We start from the raw sequence: 19,799 nt of genomic DNA on the forward strand, positions 1-19,799 counted from the left end.
TTGAACCCAGGAGGCAGAGGTTGCGGTGAGCTGAGATCGTGCCACTGCACTCCAGCCTGGGTAACAGAGCAAGACTCTGTCTCAAAAAAAAAAAAAAAAAGAAAGAAAGAAAGAAAGAAAGAAAAAGAAAAAGAGAAAAGAAAACACATGAGAAGGTGGCTAACAGTAAAACCTTTGTTCAGCAGTTTATCTTACTACATGGTTATTTTTGTAGACTCTTGGTATCTTTTATCCTAAGACACCCACTTCTTGATTTCATGCAGTGCCACATGAACTATATATTATACATAAAGAAGAACAAAAAAGGGAATGCAGGTTATAACCATTGGCCCTTTAATTGAAGAGTCTAAAAACTAGAGGTCTGTAACAGAATACTAATCCTGCAGAACAAGGGACAGAAAAGTCAGGCGAGGCAAGCTTGTCTTCGTAACCTGGGCTCTCAATTGGGGTGCTCTCTTACATTTCAATTGAATATCTGTTTTTAAACCTCCCTTCAACAGTCAGGGTGTCTGTCTATTTTGCGGCTTCCAAAATTCTAACTGCAAAATAAATGACCATCTTATCATGTTTTCCCATGGCTATCAGGAGGATATAGCAATTTTATAGATAACTACATGGTCAAGAATCTACGCATCTGATGTATTGTTTTCTTCTTCTTTACTTGATGCATTAAAAAGCAACCACTGGATTTTTTCAATGTAAAAAAGAAAAATAGATACCCATGCCAAAATTCATGGGTGTAAACAGCCAACAGAGCCAAACTTACAAAGAAAATGAAAGACTTGTTTCTGGACAGTGGTTTTATTGGTAAAGATATAAGACATATTGGCTCTATTAAAAACTCAGGTAATAAAGCACTAAGCTTGATTTTTGTATTGCTACAGTCTCTTTCTTCTAAGGGGAAGAAAATCTGCCCAAGAATAGGATGCTACCTGAGGAATTATGCCGAATAAAGAAAAGAAATGGATGGTCGGCAGTGAAATTTTCTTCGGGCATCAACATGCAGAAAGTGGCGATGCCTGCTGTGGCAGCTGCCGCCTCTGTTCCCTCTTCATTCACTTCCACAAATGACTTGTGGACAATTTTTGATATAAAAATATCTCTGGCTCCTGACATGCCAGACAGATCAGCCCTGCTACTGTTAAAGAGATCCTGCACACCTAGGCGGGCGAGGTCGGAGTTGAGAGTGTAACTCTCTTCCAGTTTGAACCTGGGCAAGCTGACATTAACTTCAACGAAATCGAGATTCTCAGGTTTAGTCCACTCATGCAACTTTTCCAAAGTCAACTGTTCCTCAATCTGCAATTGAAATGAGGCGAAAGAGGAAGTGATATCAATTTTACATAAGTAAGGCAATAAAGTATTATTGAATCAATGGACCCATAATATCAGTTGCTAGTTAGTTTCCTTCATGTTTTGTGCCAAAACAGATTCCATTTGGAGCATTTTATTTCGTTATGGCAATTGATGAAATAGGGCAGAGGTGGTGTTCCAAGTCATCAAAGGTTCAAGGGATTTGTACATTGGGTCCATCATCCACTCACCCACCCATCCACCCATCCATCCACCCATTCGTCCACTCATCCATCCATCCATCCATCCATCCATCCACCCAGCTACCCAGCAACACAGCCACCCATCCATCCATCCATTTATTCACCTATCTACCCACCCACCCATCCAACCATCTATCCACCTATTCATCATCCATCTACCCATCCACCCATCCATCCATCCATTCACCTATCCACCCACCCACCCACCCAACAATCTATCCACCTATTTATCATCCATCCACCCATTTACTCATCCACGCATCCACCCATCCATCTACCCATTCATCCATCCATCCATTCATCCAGGGTTTACTAAACCCCTACCACAATGGATTACTGTGATAGGTCATGACAGCTGCTATTACTTCCAGGTTGAGTAGTGCTAGAAGAAATTTAAAATATTTCTTCTATTTAGTCTGAATCCCACTGAAGCTGAAGTAATATCTAATAACTTTAGCTCCTAGGTAAAAATTTTAAAGGCAGATTATGCACTGGAGCTAGTTCCTCATCTGAAATGTGATGTGGACATTACTTATATCTACCTTATAGATTGTTGAGAGCATTAAATGAAATGATGTATATAAAGTGCTTGGCCCATAGTGCTACATAAATGTCAGCTATTATCATTACTATTGTTATAGCTATTGGACTGGAATAGAACCATCACTCTACTTCTTCTAATGGTGCTGATAATTCCTTTTAAGAGGCTAGAGATTTTCACTTTACAATCAGAAAAAAAACTAATGCAAAAATACAACCAAAAGAAAGGCCACATTGATTTTTATACAATGTATTAAAAGTCTGTACATGCAAATGATTAACATTAGACCCCCTTCCTGATAGCAAGGATGATGAATAGGTGGATAGGGAGGAGACGGAGAGCACAGAGCAGGCTAGAGTCCCTACATATAATGGAAACCTCATGCAAAGATCATACTAGTAAATAGGCCTAACATGTCACATGAGGCTTTTTCTGTCTTGTACCCATTGAAAATTTAATTCACTATCTATATGAATTGTGATGAGAACGAACAGTGTAATAATAGAATTTTATAGTACGTGATGAAGATATATGCTACACTATTTGGGGCTTTTCAATCTTTTTCCTCAGTAAAACAATCCTCATCTTACTGTAATTTCCTCTAAAGCTAATTCAAGAGCCTTTCCATGAGCTGCCACTAACCAGTATTATATTTAGTATAGATCTTTAATGACCCTATCACAAGTGTCCACTGAAAGTAGCTGGCCATCTTTCTTGAAAAATGAAACGTTAGCCGGGCACAGTGGCTCACAGCTATAGTCCCAGCTACTCAGGAGGCTGAGGCAGGAGGATTGCTGGAAGTCAGGAGGTCAAGACCAGCCTAGACAACATAGTGAGACCTTGTCTCTATAAGTAAATTGAAAAAAAAATTAACTCTGGGCTTTAGTGTAGTAAGTGTTGATGGGCTACATTTACAAAGGAATGACAAACTACTGGAAAATGCACCATCAGTGAACACTTAACAAGCACCTACCTACCATGCGACACACACATGCAAGAGGAACCACAAAGCATGAAGCCCAGGAGCCATACATACCTTCTTCAGGCCCGTGGACTCGTCCTCAATGTCATCCGGCAGCAGGATGACCATGCTGAGCTCCTCGCCTTGGTAAGGCAGTTCCAGCACACGGCACTTAAGGTCCTCGATGTAGCCATATGCAAATTTTTTCTTCTGATACATCATTTTCACAGTTTTTCTGTCTTTCTGAACAGTTTTAAAAAATCACTGAAATTATTCTCTGCATTCTTTTAGAGCAATGCATGACTCTGTACAGTTACCTCACCTCACCTTATTCAATCTGAATGGTGCATCCGTCGTGGCTTCTTTCATGAATTTATCCTTCCAGTTTCCCTTGAAATAGATGGCATTTACTAGCACAAGTTTGGTCATGTTATCAACCATGCCCGGAGCCAACAGTTCCGGAATTTTTCCTAAAAAAAAAATCAAGTTAGCGTAAAAAAAATCCAAATCAGAATTCCAAATTTGAACTGACAATATATTAGCATGGAAATGCAATTCAAATATATAATTTCTACTTAATTTTCATTTAACAAGATATTAACTTAGGAAAGCCCTACTCACTAACATGTCTCTACTTTAAGTATAACAACCTGTGGGGCAGACCAGGATGACACACAAACTTCCCACAGGGACCTGACATTTTAAACAAGTCAAATGTGCCGAAAGACAAAAGACAGGAAAATTCTCCTTTTCTGGACTGTATGATAAACAATGAGCCTTATTTTGTAACAACCATTCTTTTTTAGAAAAAAAAAATTCTTAATGAAGATATCTTTAGTCATCAGTAAATCACTTCTTCAAATCGCTGAGTAGATGCCTACTCTCACAAAAAAAGATTTAAACAATATCCAAAAGGCAGAACAAGACCAAGCATGGTGGCGCACACCTGCAGTCCCAGTGCTTTGGGAGGTGGAGATGAGAAGATTCCTTGAGCCCAGGAGGTCAAGGCTGCAGTGAGCCACGATCGCACCACTGCACTCAAGCCTGGGCGACAGAGCAAGACTCTGTCTCTTAAAAACAAAAAACAAACAAACAAACCAAAAAACCCAGCAGAACATACTCCATGGAAATAAAGGTCACCTTCGTGACCATAAGTATGGCTGGGAACAATTCCCATAATGGAAGACAGGTCTTCTGGAGTGGGTTGACTAATACAGGGCTATGTAAGAAGAGAGACGTAGTAAAGAAATAAATTGCACCCTAAGAGCAAGTCAGTCCCCACCTACCACAACTTTTTTACTGGACAAAATGTTGGCAAAAAATTTACAACCACAGTAGTTTGTGAATATTGATTTCAGGTATTTCCATGAAATTCCAGGACATTTCTTTCCATATGAGTATTAGGTAATTTTTGGCAGGCTGAATTCTCCTCAAAATTTTAATTCCTTTTTTGCTGTATTCAGTGTTGGTTTTAACTTTATTTTTTATTTTTTATTATTTTTATTATTTTTTTTACGACGGAGTCTCGCTCTGTTGCCTAGGCTGGAGTACAGTGGCATGATCTCGGCTCACTGTAACCTTTATCTCCTGTGTTCAGGAGATTCTCCTGCCTCAGCCTCCAGAGTAGCTGGGATTACAGGTGTGTGCTACCACACCTGGCTAAATTTTTTGTATTTTTAGTAGAGACAGGGTTTCATCATGTTGGCCAAGCTGGTCTTGAACTCCTGACCTCAAATGATCCGCCCGCCTTGGGCTCCCAAAGTGCTGGGATTACAGGCATGAGCCACCGCGCCTGCCAATGTTGGTTTTAACTTTGAAATGCAACTTTAAAAGTTTTGGGGAGCTGATGAGAAAAAAGGATTTAGCTGCTTGAGTTAAATCATGTTTAAGTTTCCACTCTGGTGAACTTCGAACATGTGAGAGCTGTCCAGCAACGTGCAGTGCAGACTTCACGCACCGGCAGCGTCCTCTGACTGTAACCATGATGTGCGCCAGGACTGTGGGAGCTGGGGAGGGAATAACTGCAGGTGGGGAAGGCGGACTGAGGAAACGAATGACATGACCAGCGCATAATGATTCCATTCTGCCCAGGCTCTCACCTTCTGTCTGTCCTTTGACCCACTGGTTTATGGTCTTCCTTGCATCTTCAGAGGCATGCTGAAAATCCACACTGGCCAGGTCAGCACCATATGTTTTCTGAGTCGAAGCCAAGAACTCCTATTAAAAAAAAGAAAAAGGAAATATATATATAACTCCTACTACATATAGAAATTGTTTTCTAAAATCCCAAAAAGCAACAGAAATTGTCCTAAAAGGCTACAATTCCATGTAACACAAAATTTCTAACTCTTATAGTTTTTCTTATAGTAGTAAAAATCATTTAACATTAAATTTACGATCTTAGCCACTTTTAACTGTGCATTCCAGTAGTGGTAAGCCTAACCCTTATACTGTTGTTGTTATATAGAAATTACCACTCTTTTCTGAACTTTGACTAAGATTTCACAAACACTGATTGTACTCTTGCTTCAGTAAAACCTCCAAGAGCTATCTTTTCACTAAAAAGACTGTAACACAAAATCACCATGTCAATTAAAGTTTGCATTCTGTCGTGTTTGCCTTCCATATTGTTTTTGCCATGTTTGCCTTCTGTATTGTTTTTCTGAAAGTTTACAAATATTAAAACTGACCTCCATGACTTGACTGTGCTGGAAAATATCTGCACTGTCTAGTGGGGTTTTAGAATGTGAAGGGCAAAGTACTTACAGGAAGGAAATTGTAAGTTTTCTCTCCATATAATCTACTAGCAAGTTTCAGAATATAAGACGCTCCACGTTTGTTGATATCAGCATTCAGACTCTGGAATCTTGAATGAACCTCTTCAACCGTGTTGAAATGAAAAGTCTAAAATAAAGAAAATCTTCTTTCTACAACCATTTATTTAGAAACTATTAAGTGATTCCTTGGTGTTTCCTTCTATCACATTAAATTAATGTGTTTTTATTACTAATTATTGATGATCCCAAACCCAATACTTTATTAATTTGTCATTGCAGAACAAACAATAGGAAATCCAAAATTTATGGCTTTGTGAGACAGAATGATTACAACTTTACACATTGCTTTTATATCACTCCTTGTTATACTTGCAGTTCCACAAATGTGGGTGGTTAAGATACTAAATATTTATATATGTCTGCCTTTTCCAAAGAAAATAATAAATGGTATGTTCATATTTATATTCTGTATCAAATATAATTTTACTGAAAGTTCTCAGAAATAAGCAGTAAAAATAGGATTCATCCTCTATTCAGAACCACAAAGATAGTACAGACTGAGGCTTTTAAAATTTTATTACCCTATTAACATCAGTAACTCACTTATTTTAAAATAACTTCCTTAAACTTAACATTCTGGGAAAAGTTTAATTCCCCATGTATCAGTTACAAATCAAGAGGCCCTTTGTGGTTTTATGAGACCTAGGCTGGTTCCTTTATGATTAAGACACAAAGAACAAAATTGCATAGGGTACAAAGTCCACGTTACTCACTGAGATACGGAATGTTTGCACTGTGCCTATGCTCCATCTGCTTTAATGGAAATGGGGGAGGAGTCCTTAAAACTATTCTTTGCTGAGGTTTTAAAGTCCCTGGAAAGCCTCAAGCTAGGAACTGATATAACCCTGCAAGAAGCAACTAACAATTAGTAACAGAGGTTTTTTTTTTAATGGATTTTAAAAAAACATTTAAAATGCTTTCATATCTAAAGCAATGAGTAATAGAAGTTTCGCAGCCCCTTGAACTTGAATCCCAGGCTGCACCTTGCCAAGGAACAGGTGCAGTGTCATTTGCGGCAGGTATGTTAGAAGAGCCTCCACTTTTACTACTCCTTTCTGCTGAGCTTAGAGAGAGAGAGAGCTAGAGTTCTCTTCTCAGAATTAAAGAGTACCAAGCACAGAAGTTCCCTCCATGTCCATTATGGACAAGAAGGAAGGCTGGGCATGAGAGTGACCTGTCACATCGCCAAGGGCTGGGTCCTGCTCCTGAAGCTGCCGGGTCTCCCCCCTCACCTCCCCTGCAGGGCATGCTATGCCACAGCCCACTGAGCCATGCTCAGCACCCTGGGACTACAGAACCACAGGGTCACTTTTTCTCTTTTCCTTGCAAAAAAGCAATGCCACTATCTCCACTATAATGCATTCCCTATGTCTTATTCCTCTCATTATGCTTGAAAGTAGTGTTATGTAACAGGCAATATTTATGAGTTGCATATCATCATATGCAAAGCAAAAACTGGAAGCTGCTAGCTCAGGAGGATGTAGCATGCCTTTCGGAAAAGCTGTCAGATTCATCCACTGGAACAGAAGCCTCGCCCTGCAGGGATTTTTGTCAGCTTTGCTCACTGCTGTCTCCTCAGCAATACGAAAAACAGTTCCTGGTACGTGGTAGGTACTTAGGAAAAACCTGATGATGAATGAAAGCCTGCATACAAGTGTGACTTTTCTGAAAGTCTGATCTCATAAAAATACAGTTCTGAAAACACAAGGTAAGAGCTCAAAGGCACAACCTTTCCATGCAGACTGTCCATTCGTAGGGAGATGGGAGGAAAGCAGACCCTTTTTTTTGTTTCTGCTGACCTTGGACAGCTGTGCTGCCGTGTTACCTCTGGTCCCCAGAAAAACCATGGCCATAGCAGATGAAATGCTGAAGGGAGAGATGAAGATGTTTCCAGCCGGATTGTTCTCACTCAACGCCAGGAACAGGTCCAAGGCGAAGCGGGTGTTTGCTGAGCTCAGCTGCTCCATGGTGAAAACTGCAACACAGAACAGAGTCCCCATGGTGCCCACTGCCCACGCCAGCAGATTAGGCAGCACTATTTCTCCAGAAGCTTCCTCAATTTCTGCCAACCGCCCTGAGGCATCCTGGATCTTGTACTTTCTCCCCGCTTTTTTATTCCAGCAGGGCAAGAACACTTTCCCAGGCCCACAAACGTGGAACTATTCTGGCCAAGGACTCAGCAGTTACAGGGGATTTTAGGGCACCCAGGGTGCCCTAAAGGGCTCTGACCTTGCAGACAGGTGAGTCTGGGGGTGGGGTGGCGGTAAGGCAGGCCCCAGCCACCCCAGCTTTAGTGGGGTGGGAGGACCCACCCAGCCCTGGGTCTTCCCAACCTATGTGTGGGAGCGCACGTGCTTCTGAGCCTTTGATTCAAGTCTCTGATTCATTGGGCAATGAATCCATTGCCTACCTTCACCTGAACTAAGAGCCTTCTATCAGAGACTCAGCTACCTACTATGCATTAAAACTCCAGCAAAGGTATCACTGTAATTATTATAATAATATAATTCTTCCTTATTTTTGAGGTTCAAAAGGTATGAGGTCCAGTGCCCACAGTCTCAGAGCCGGTGTAGGATGTGCCAGTTTGGAAACCCACCACAGTCCAGGGTCTGGCGGTGCAGCGTCCCATCCGCCACCCACTAGCCCATCTCGATCTCCACTCTCAGAGCCCTGATTTCCCCCGAGGACAGGCAAAGAAGAACTGTGCTGGCTGCTCGGCATGTAAGCACAGAGCTGATTTCTCCTTGTCGTGAAATCGTCTCTAGAATCGCACGGGGTTCCTCCTCTCTCTCCCTGCAGCTGCAGATAGGAGCCGCGGCTTGGCCCTGGGCTGCCTGGAAACTGTCACAAACAGCTCTGGGAGGAAGGGAATTCAGGGAGAAGGGACAACATTCTGATCTCAGGTTTCAGTCTTGCCTTCCGCCTGCATCTGTCGTCCTTCCTCCCTCCCTCCCTCCCTCCCTCGCAGGCTGGCCCGGCCTGTACCCAGGCGGGGGCGGGGGATCAGAGGTCTTCCGTCTCAGACGGGGCGCCCGGAAGGGATGGGGGCGCGAAGCTGGCGGGGAGGCGGAGCGCAGGGAGCTGCGGGTCTGATGGGCCTGAGCCTGGGGGGTGGGGGGTGCTGGGCTGGAAGCTGAGCGAGGGAGCCTGGCCTCTCCCCGCAGCCCGCCCCCGCGCCACCGCTCCGAGGCCCGGCCTTACCCGATAGGCCGCCGAGGCACGCTCCGGGCTCCGAGCTGGGTGCGAGGTCAGGAAGGAGGCACCAAGGGCCGCTGCTCTTATAGCATGCGGAAGTGTCACCCGGGCCAGCAGCCGCGGGCGGGGCGGCGGCCCTTCCCGGTGACTGCGTAGGAGTCCGAGCTCCCGAGGTTGCCTAAGTGCAAGCAGAAGTGAGCGTGGCTTCCGGGCAGCGCCCTCCTCAGGGGAGCGGCGCCTTTCTCAGTTCAAAGCCTTTCCCCGAATCTCTGGCAAGGACCTGAAAAGCTTTTTCTTACTAAGGTGTGAATGACTGAGACGACATATTGTGACACCTCTTAGAGGGCAAATGACTCCCTTTGAGTCCCATCTATATTGGGAGCTTTCTTTGAGAGAAGGAAGCAAATTTGGGGATCTTGCACAGGGAAAAAGAGGGGCCCCCAGAATCAGATGAAACAGAACCAGTTCCAAACACCTGCTCTGTGTTTCCAAGATGACAGCTTGCTGCTGCGTCCTCAATGGTGGAAAGTGGAAGGGCAAAAGGGGCCAAATCTCATGTGAAGTCTCTCGTATAAGGGGCCAATCCCATTCATGAGGAAGGTGCCCTCATAATCCAATCACCTCCTAAAGGCACCACCTGTTAGTATTGCATTGAGGATTGTTTCAGCATGAATTTTGCAGGGAACACAGACATTCAAAGCATAGCATTCTGCCCCAGCCCTCCAAATTCATACCCCTCTCACATGCAAAATGCATGCATTGTATCCCAGTGGCCTCCAAAGTTCCAGTATCAACTTTAAAATGTAAGTCCAAAGTCTCACCTAAATATCTTCTAAATTAGAAAGGCATAAGATTCAAAGTACAATTCATCCTAAGTGAAATTCCCCTCCAGCTATGAGCCCGTGAAATCAAATAGGTTACAGGCCTTCAAAATACAGTAGTGAGACAGGCATAGGACGTACATTCCCATTCCCAAAGGGAGAAGCAAGCAAGAAGAAAGGAGTTTCTGGTCCCAAGTAAGTCCAAACCCAACAAGGCAAACAGCATTAAATCTTGGGGCTTCAGAATAATCTTCTTTGATGCTGTGTCCCCCATTCCGAGCACATGGGGGTGGGGACTGGGTCCCCTAGGGTCCAGGGGATCCACTCCCATGGATTTGCCAGGTGCAACACATGCAGCAGCTCTCACAGGTTGAGGTCTAGGCTCTCCCAGGATAGACTTGCATGCTGGTGGCTGGACAGTTCTGGGTTCTCAGGGACAGCCCTGTTCCCACAGCTCCACTAGATATTACTCTAGTTGGGGCTCTCTGCAGTGGCCCCAATCCCACTGCTCGACTAAACATTGCCCTAGTGAGGGTTTTCTGCAGCAGCCTCACCTCAGTGACAATTCTCAGACTGGGCCCCCAGGGTCCCCAACACATCCTTCAAAATCTAGGTGGAGGTGGCTGTGTCTCCACAGTTCGTGCACTCTGTGCACCTGCAGAGTTAGCATCACGTGGACTCTGCCAAGGCTTACAGGAAGGGTGGCCTGACAAGGGCCTGCATAAGCCACACCTGGGATGGTGGCCAAAGAGTGCTGCACCAGAATGTGGGGGGTGGGGGGGCAGAGACTTGAGGCAGCCCTAGGCAGCAAGCCCCAAGGTTCCATGGTGCCCTGAGTCCTCCCTTAAAACTATTCTGCCCTCAGGGTCCTGGCACTCTGGGACAGGGATGAGAATCCAGCACCAGTAACCTCAGAAATGCCTTTGGGTTCATTCTTCCATTGTCTTGATAAATAGCATCTGGCTTCCTTCTACACATACTCATCTCATTATCAAATGTGAACCTGGCAGCACTCTTGGTGTTCCCTCCCAAACATGCCTTTTCATTCTTTACATGGCCAGGCTGAGAATTTTCCAAAACTTTAAGCTCTGCTTCCCTCTTGATTATAAACTTCGTCTTTAATTCATTCTCTCTGCTCACATTTTACTACAAGCAGTCAAGAGAAGCCATGCTGCACTCTCAACGCTTTGCTCAGAGATTTCTTCCATCAAATATCCTAGTTTATTGCCTTTAAGTTCTGCCATTCAGAAAACACTAGGACATAGACACAATTCAGCCAAGTTCATTGCCACTGTGTAACAAGGATGACCTTTCCTCCAGTTTCCTTTTAAGATCTCATCAAAAGTGTCTTTACCATCTATACTTCTAACCGCATTCTGATCAAGACCAGACCACTTAATTAATCTCTAAGATGATTTAGGCTCTCCCTACAGTTCTCCTTGTCTTCTGAGCCCTCACCCTTAATTTCCCTTAAAGCTCTGTTCATGTCTATACAGGCTTTTTCCAGCATGCATCTCCAAATTCTTCCAGCCTCTACCCATTACTCAGTTTCAAAGCTGTTTCCACATATTTAGGTATTAGTTATAGCAACATCCCATTCTCAGTATCAATTTCTGTCATAGTCCATTTGTGCTGCTATAAATAAATACCTGTGATTGGGCAATTTATTAAAAACAGAAATGTATTGCTCACAGTTCTGGAGGCTGGGAAGTCCAAGAATAAGGCACCCACATATTTGGTGCCTGGTGTGGGCTGCTCTCTGCTTCCAAAATGGCACCTTGTTGCTGCATCCAAGGGGGAAATATACTGTATCTTCACGTGGCAGTGGGAGGGGTGGAAAGGGATGAACGCACTCCCTCAAGGGCCCAAATCCCACCCATGACGGTTCTGCCCTCATGACTTAAGCACTTCTTAAGGCTCTACCTCTTAATACTATCACATTGGTGATAAAGTTTCAACATATGAATTTTGGGGAGACACATTCAGCCCATAACATCTGTTCTGTCAGGTGAGGACACAGCATTTGTCCCTTCTGCCTTTCCCACCAAATGAGAACACCGCAAGAAAATGCCCTCATCAGACACTGAGTCTGCACCTGCAGATCTCGAACTTCCCAGCCTTGGACTTCCCAGCCTCCAGAACTGTAAGAAATAGGTGTCTAGTGTTTACAAGATGTTTTGATAAAGCAGCAGGAAAAGACTAAGACAGGGGCTCTTCTTGAGAAGCCGGCCTTGTTCTTATCCCTCTTGTCTAGGAGAAATGTGTGGACATGGCCACATTACTGCCCCCGAGTCTTCCTAGCCCATCTCATCCAACAATAATATGGAGAAGTGTCAGTCTCCTAAGCTTTTTTCCTTATTCTCCTCCACCTTGAATTATTCCTGAATTATTCCTCCTGCCTCCAGCTCCTGAAAGTAGAACTTAGACTTTTTCTGGCTCTTCAAACAAGCTGCTACTGATCACCCAGAACTCTCAGAAGCATCTTGAGAATTTTTTTCTTCACTCTTCAAGTCATTTTGAATTAGCTTGTTTTCTTGTTCAGTTTAAGAAACTGCTATTAAGTGAATTGTGACACTTTTAATAAACTTGCAGCATGGTGAAATTAAAAGTCTCACAATAGCGTTTTGTAAATATGTTAAATATAATTCTTGTGGGTAAATTATTTCCATGTTGTGCTCGCTGGGTAATATATTTTATTTTAGGTACTAATATATTTTATTTTATTATTTTATTTAGGTAAAATAAAATAATATATTTTCTTTTAGGTAATATATTTTCTTTTAGGTAATATATTTTATTTTATCCTCAAAAGATAAAATGTATAGTAATCCACTAGCAGTTCAGCAATTGGAAATATTTTAAACTCAAAAAAAGCAATTTTTGTGTGCCATAGCCTGTATTTACTATAGCAAAGGAGAAATATGAAAATAATTATTACATTTGTTTTTAATAAATAATTTTTTCAGCCTAGGCAACATAGGGAGACCCTATCTCTAAAAAACTTTAAAAATTAGCTGGGTGTGGTGGTACACACCTGTGGTCCCAGCTACTTGGGAGGTTGAGGTGAGAGGATCACTTGAACCCAGGAGTTGCATGAGGCTGCAGTGAGCTATGATCGCGCCACTACACTCCAACCTGAGTGACAAAGTGAGAACCTGTCTCAAAAATAAAAAACAAAAAACACCAAAAAACTAATTTGTAACTTATAAACACAACTAGAAAAATAACACAAAATCATTTTACAGATAATGTTTTCTTATAATAGTCTGAGAATTTTGGGTGAGACTAATTTCATGACAGTGAATAATTTTGGCCCCTGGACAGTGGTTGCAGATAACAAGATGCTTCCAGGAAAGTCTAAAATCATTTACATTTTCCTATCTTAGGCAGCTTACGTGATTGAAATGAGAGAAACAGATAAAATAATCTCTCAGGGTTTCTTCTTTTTTCTTTTCTTTTTTTCTTTTTTTTCTTTTTGAGACGGAGTCTCTTTGTGTTACCCAGACTGGAGTGCAGTGGCACGATCTTGACTCTGCTCACTGCAACCTCCGCCTCCCAGGTTCAAGCGATTCTCCTGCCTCAGCCTCCTGAGTAGTTAGGACTACAGGTGTGCATCACCATACCCAGCTAATTTTTTGTATTTTTAGTAGAGACAGGGTTTCACGATGTTGGCCAAGCTGGTCTCGAACTCCTGACCTCAAGCAATCTGCCCGCCTCAGCCTCCCAAAGTGCTGGGATTACAAGCAAGCCACCGCGCCTGGCCAGGGTTTCTTTTAGTCCTTTCATTTTCTGCCAAATAATGGAAGAAACCTAGCATTAACATTTCAGCTGTGTAACACAGCTTCATCCTCCAGAGGGCAGAATTCCATCATTTATAAAATACAAATCACTGGCTTCCGCTGAGACATAAATGCCAGGACATCACGTAATTTCTCCTTTTCAGTCCAGCTTGGTCCTCCTCACTGGGGTAGCTCGAATGTCTATAATTTAATTTTCTCTTGCAAATATCCATGTAAGCAGTCCACTGGGGACTTCCTCTGACCTCGCATCCTTCTTTCCCCCTCATTTCACCAGCTTCCTTTCAGTGTCTCACCTTAGAAGGCTTATTTTCTTTCAGGTCTTTGTCCCTGATATTGCCTCTTTCTAGATGACTCACCCCTTCTTCTAATTCTGGTCTCGGCTCAATGCCACCTCTTCCCTGAGACCTTCCCTGGCTTCTGTTCTCATCCCGAGTTACTTTCTGTTTGCTTTGTAGCCTCAGTCACCATCAGAAACTGGTTGCCTATCTCCTTCAATGGAACATAACATCAGGAGAATAAGGCTTTGACCCAGTTGTTCACTGCTGCATCCCCAGTATCTAAAACACCTGGCATATAGTAGTTGTTTAGGAAATTTTGCTGAATAAGTGAATGAAGGTTATAGCTCAGAACAAACCAAGCCATGTGGACAGATGATACAACATTGCTCAGTTCAGTTTCTTGATGAATGATAAGGAGAATAAAAAGCTCTCTAAACTGCATGGATAGAATAACTATAATTTGAATGAAAATGGAGCCCCAACAAGAGGAATTCAGGTCCCAGTATAAACAGCAAGATACAGGAAGCAAAGTACATGACAGAAACGATCTGCATGGCATAATCATGGTGCAAAAAAGTTTGCCTGGGAATTCAGAACGAAGAAAGAGGCGTTCACCGAAGCCTCCGATTATTACTCTGAGGACAAGATAAACAAGAGTAAGCTTATATTGTAATAAAGGATTGGCCGGGCACGGTGGCCCACGCCTATAATCCCAACACTTTGGGAAGCTGAGGCGGGTGGATCACCTGAGGTCAGGAGTTCGAGACCAGCCTGGCCAACATGGAGAAACCCCGTCTCTACTAAAAATACAAAATTAGCCAGGCGTGGTGGTGTGCACCTGTAATCCCAGCTACTCAGGAGGCTGAGGCTCGAGAGTCGCTTGAACACGGGAGGCGGAGGTTGCGGTGAGCCAAGATCGCGCCACTGCACTCCAGCCTAGGCAACAAGAATGAAACTCCGTCTCAAAAAAAAAAAAGGATTGTTAGCTGGCTATAAAAATGACCTAAAATTGCCAGGTGCGGTGGCTCATGCCTGTAATCCCAGCACTTTGGGAGGGCGAGGCGGGTGGTTCATCTGAGGTCAGGAGTTCGAGACCAGGCTGGCCAACATGGTAAAGCCCTGTCTCTACTAAAAATACAAAAATTACCTGGGCGTGGTGGCATATGCTTGTAATCCCAGCTAGTTGGGAGGCTGAGGCAGGAGAATCGCTGGAACCCGGGAGGTGGAGTTTGTAGAGAGCTGAGACTGCGCCACTGCACTCCAGCCTGGGCAACAGAGTGAGACTCTGTCTCAAAAAAAAAGAAAAAAAGAAATGACCTAAAACTGTGGCTCACTTGGGAGGGAGGTCTCTCAAGGTATGCCACAGGGCTCTGCCTGTGTGTGGTCCTGTCTCACCCTCTCACAAACAACTTTGATGGAAGCATAGAGGGCCACAAAGAAGAAATTTTCAAATAGCACAAGCCTATTGCCATGGATGACAGAATCGAGATTTGAAAGAACTCCACTAGGTGAAATGTCATCCCAGACCAGTATGAAGAAACGTAATAATGACGATATAGATGCTTTAAATTTAGATGAAAAAAAAATCAATTCTGCCAATGCCAGAAGTGGGAGGCCTATTTTAGTAGCACTTCACATGAAGAAAAATCTGAAATTTTAACTGACCACAAAGTCAATATTCACCAATATGGCGAGGAAGGTTTTAGCACTGGTAGAAGCATAAGCAGCTACATCCAGTAAGGGGGTAGGGGCCATGCCCCACACTCTGGCCTGACCTGTTTAGAGATGGCTTTCAGATGTGGGTGCCACCCATAGTCCGAGGGAGATGAGGGTGATATTCTGTGGCGGAATTTCGGAAGGAATTGGATTTTCTTCATTCAGAGGATAAGACTCCGAAATGAGAGAAAACCATCAGGTAGATCTGGACAATACAATACGGAAATTGGAAGGAAGCTTTCGTGGCAAGAGGACCTGGGTCTGAATCCCAGTGCAGCCTCTTACTGGTTGGGTCCTTGAGGTGAATTTCTCATATCCTCACAGACCCAGCCGCATCATCTATGATTGGAGATAGTAATGGCAATCTCCTAAGGTTTTTGGGTAGATTAAATGAAATGTCTATAAATGTTAGGATCAATCTAGATACAGTCCAGGAGGTGGTTAAGAGCATTTGCCTCGCCTGTAGTACACGTGCAGTAACTGGTTGTTGGAGCTCAGGCTGCCTAAGTGTGTTTCAGGTATGGCAACAGGAAGCTGAATGCAAATGAGAGCACGTCCCAGGAGCCACAACCTCTAGCCCACCCACTAGCGACGCACAGTACAATTCGTGACAGACACTTACCAACCAGTAAGACTGGATGAGAGACCAGAATGCTTGTTCCAACACACCTGGGTGGGGAACACCTAGTCAACCTTCCACAAGTGTAGGTGCTGTCGCATGGAGCACTGTGTCATGGACAGCAGGCTGCTTCTGCATGGCTCTGGGGACTAATGTGGATGTGTCGGAAGCAGTGTGATGTCCAGAACTTTCTCATACACAGACGGGAAGCCCTCCATGGAAACGCGATGCTCGTTTTTGTCACCGAAGCCAACTTGATAATCTGCTCAGGGATAGTGAAAAGGAAATTTCTACTTTGGACCAAAGAATGCATGAGTTAACATCAAAGTTCTAAATGTTGTTCTTAATTCTAAATCGTCTGTGAATTCAGCAAGTTGGGCTACATTTTTGTAAGGAACCCGCAACAGCCCAGCACTCTGGACAGGTTCAAGGGACAAAGCAGTGGCAGAGGCATCTGCTTTTTAAAACACCTGAGGCCAGGCGCAGTGGCTCACGCCTGTAATCCCAGCACTTTGGGAGGCCGAGGCAGGTGGATCATCTGAGGTCAGGAGTTCGAGACCAGGTTGGCCAACATGGTGAGACTGCCCCCACCCCGTCTCTACTAAAAATACAAAAAGTTAGCTGGATGTGGTGGTGCACGCCTATAATCCCAGCTACTTGGGAGCAGGAGAATCGCTTGAACCCAGGAGGCAGAGGTTGCAGTGAGCTGAGATCATGCCCCTGCACTCCAGCCTGGGCAATAGAGTAAGACTCCGTCTCAAAAAAATAATTAATTAATTTAAAAAATATATATATATGTATATGCACCTGGGAGCCTTGATGTAGGACTCTGTGTAACAGCTGCATTGTAGGGGATGGCTCAGACCTGAGCTCCACACCAGGGTTCTCAGCTCCCACCCCAAGTGTTGACCTGGGGATCTGCCGGGGGACAGCCTTTGGGACCCTTTCCCCGACTCTTCTGACATTTCCTTTACAGGAAAAGCAGAGCAGAATATGTAACTCATTTCATTTCCTTAAGTACTCTCTCCTCAGTATATGTTTTTTAATAGTTTTTAATTTTTATTTTAGTTTTTTGAGACCAAGTCTTGCTCTGTTGCCCAGGCTGGAATGCAGTGGCATGATCTCAGCTCACTGCAACCTCCGTCTCCCAGGTTCTAGCAATTCTCCTGCCTCAGCCTCCCAAGTAGCTGGGATAATTTTTTGTATTTTTTAGTAGAGGCAGGGTTTCGCCATGTTGCCCAGGCTGGTCTCGAACTCCGGACCTCAGATGATCCACCCACCTCGGCCTCCCAAAGTGCTGGGATTAGAGGTATGAGCCACCGCGCCCAGCCTGTTTATGATATTATGAATTTCAAGGCTACTTAGAGTTTCAGTAAGTTATAGCTAAAATGTAAAAATTTAAGTCCTCTTTTTTTTTTCTTTCTAGAGACAGAGTCTTGTTCTGTCACCCAGGCTGGAGTGCAGTGGTGCCATCATAGCTCACTATAGCCTGGACCTCCTGAGCTCAAGTGATCCTTCTGCCTCAGCCTCCTGAGTAGCTGGGACTACAGGTATACATGCCACTGTGCCTGGTTAATTTTTTTTTTTTTTTGGAAGAGACAGTGTCTTGCTATGTTGCCCCAGCTGGTCTCAAATTCCTGTGCTCACGTGGTCCTCCCACTTCGGCCTCCCAAAGCACTAGGATTACAGGCATGTGTCAGCCACTGTTTCAGGTCCCTATACTCATTTTAAAAGAGAGAGAGAGAGGGACAAATAAAAGTTAGCCATGTAAGCAGGAATGAACTCAGTGCCCAATCCCTCTCCCCTCTGCAGAGGTCGGGTGGGGCTGAACATTCTAGCCCTTTAAATATGGACTTGATCTCTCTGGCATGGCCAGCCCCTCTCTTGAAACTCTCTAAAGGCCCACTTTGAGGCACCTCATTGGCATAAGCTCAGGCATGGTCAGAAGGAGCGCTTTACAAATAAACAGACACCCTTATCACTCAGGAAATTCCAGGAATTTTTGAAGCTCTGTGCCAGGAACCAAGGACTAAGACCAAATATATTTTTATTTTTATTTTATTTATTATTTATTTATTTATTTATTTTTTGAGATGGAGTTTTGCTCTTGTTGCCCAGGCTGGAGTGCAATGGTGAGATCTCTGCTCACTGCAACCTCCACCTCCTAGGTTCAAGGGATTCTTGTGCCTCAGCCTCCTGAGTAGCTGAGATTACAGGCACCCACCACCACGTCCGGCTAAGTTGTTATTTTTTGTTTTTGTTCTTGTTTTTTTGAGAGATGGAGTCTTGCTCTGTCACCCAGGCTGGAGTGGAGTGGCAGTATCTCGGCTCACTGCAACCTCTACCTCCCGGGTTTGAGCGATTCTCCTGCCTCAGCTTCCCAAGTAGCTGGGACCACAGACGTTTGCCACCACTCCCAGTTAATTTTTGTATTTTTTTAGTAGAATTGGGGTTTCACTATATGTTGGCCAGCCTGGTCTCAAACTCCTGACCTCAGGTGATCTGCCCACCTCGGCCTCCCAAAGTGTTGGGATTATAGGCGTGAGCCACCGCACCTGGCCAATTTTTTGTATTTTTTGTAGAGACGGGGTTTCACCATGTTGGCCAGGCTGGTCTTGAATTCCTGGCCTCAGGTTATCCGCCTGCCTGGGTCTCCCAAAGTGCTGGATTACAGGCATGACCCACCACACCCAGCCCAAATATATTTGTATATATATATATATATTTTAATATCCCACGCCCTACACTCCGGGATAACTCAGCTCTTACAGGCACTAATCATGGGTCAGACCGGCCATTATCCAGTTCAGCCCATTTCATTTGACAGACACCTGGTGAATAGAGACATGCAGGGACTCTTGTCCACATTTGCCCAGTTGGCTGATAGCACAGTGTACAAAGTCTGTCTGCAGCAGGTCATAATTTCACAGCTCTGCCACATGCATGTATATCACTGTGCCAAGCATGTTCACATGGTATGGTGCTGACACATGTTGACGGGGTGTGGTACAGACCCTCTGTGTGAAGCGTGTTCACACAGTGCGGTGCTGACTCTCTGTATGAAGCGTGTTGACACGGTGTGGTGCTGACCCTCTGTATGAAGCATGTTCACACGGTGCAGTCCTGACCTGTATGAAGCGTGTTCACCTGGTGCGGGACAGACTCTCTGCATGAAGCATGTTCACATAGTGCGGGGCTGACTCTCTGTCTGAAGCATGTTCACACGGTGCGGTGCTGACCCTCTGTATGAAGCGTGTTCACATAGTGCAGAGCTGACTCTCTATATGAAGCGTGTTCACACGGTGCAGTGCTGACTCTCTGTATGACGCATGTTCACACAATGAGGTGCTGATCTTCTGTATGAAGCATGTTCACATGGTGCGGTGCTGACTCTCTGTTTGAAGCGTGTTCACACAGTGAGGTGCTGACCTCATGTATGAAGCATGTTCACACAGTGCAGTGCTGACTCTCTGTC

The 19,799-nt window shown here is 44.3% G+C and overlaps 1 protein-coding gene across 3 annotated transcripts; it reads right to left on the reverse strand.

Annotated features, from left to right (window-relative positions):
* Window positions 1-310: 310 nt before the first annotated feature.
* SERPINB1 (serpin family B member 1) lies at window positions 311-9,308 on the reverse strand. Of its 3 annotated transcripts, none has more exons than XM_003805563.7 (7): window positions 9,097-9,308; window positions 7,695-7,870; window positions 5,825-5,962; window positions 5,158-5,275; window positions 3,386-3,528; window positions 3,134-3,301; window positions 311-1,299 (listed from the first exon to the last, which is right to left on the reverse strand). In XM_003805563.7, the coding sequence occupies exons 2-7, from the start codon at window positions 7,860-7,862 to the stop codon at window positions 895-897; spliced, it is 1,140 nt and encodes a 379-aa protein (XP_003805611.2). In that variant the 5' UTR covers window positions 7,863-7,870; window positions 9,097-9,308; the 3' UTR covers window positions 311-894. The 3 variants fall into 3 exon arrangements, with proteins under 3 accessions (XP_003805611.2, XP_034817248.2, XP_008971005.2); XM_034961357.3 differs by having other exon boundaries at window positions 8,881-9,303; XM_008972757.5 differs by lacking the exon at window positions 9,097-9,308 and adding an exon at window positions 8,492-9,094.
* Window positions 9,309-19,799: the final 10,491 nt, after the last annotated feature.

The sequence above is a fragment of the Pan paniscus genome, chromosome 5, assembly GCF_029289425.2.
Source record: "Pan paniscus chromosome 5, NHGRI_mPanPan1-v2.0_pri, whole genome shotgun sequence".
NCBI classification, from domain to species: domain Eukaryota; kingdom Metazoa; phylum Chordata; class Mammalia; order Primates; family Hominidae; genus Pan; species Pan paniscus.

Coding starts and splice junctions, on each gene's coding strand:
- SERPINB1 (XM_003805563.7), bottom strand. CDS start 7,862: ATGGAGCAGCTGAGCTCAGCAAACACCCGCTTCGCCTTGGACCTGTTC. Junction 3,529..5,157: donor GGTCAAAGGACAGACAGAAG/GTGAGAGCCTGG, acceptor TTTTTTTTTTAG/GAAAAATTCCGGAACTGTTG. Junction 1,300..3,133: donor AGTCCACGGGCCTGAAGAAG/GTATGTATGGCT, acceptor TTTCAATTGCAG/ATTGAGGAACAGTTGACTTT.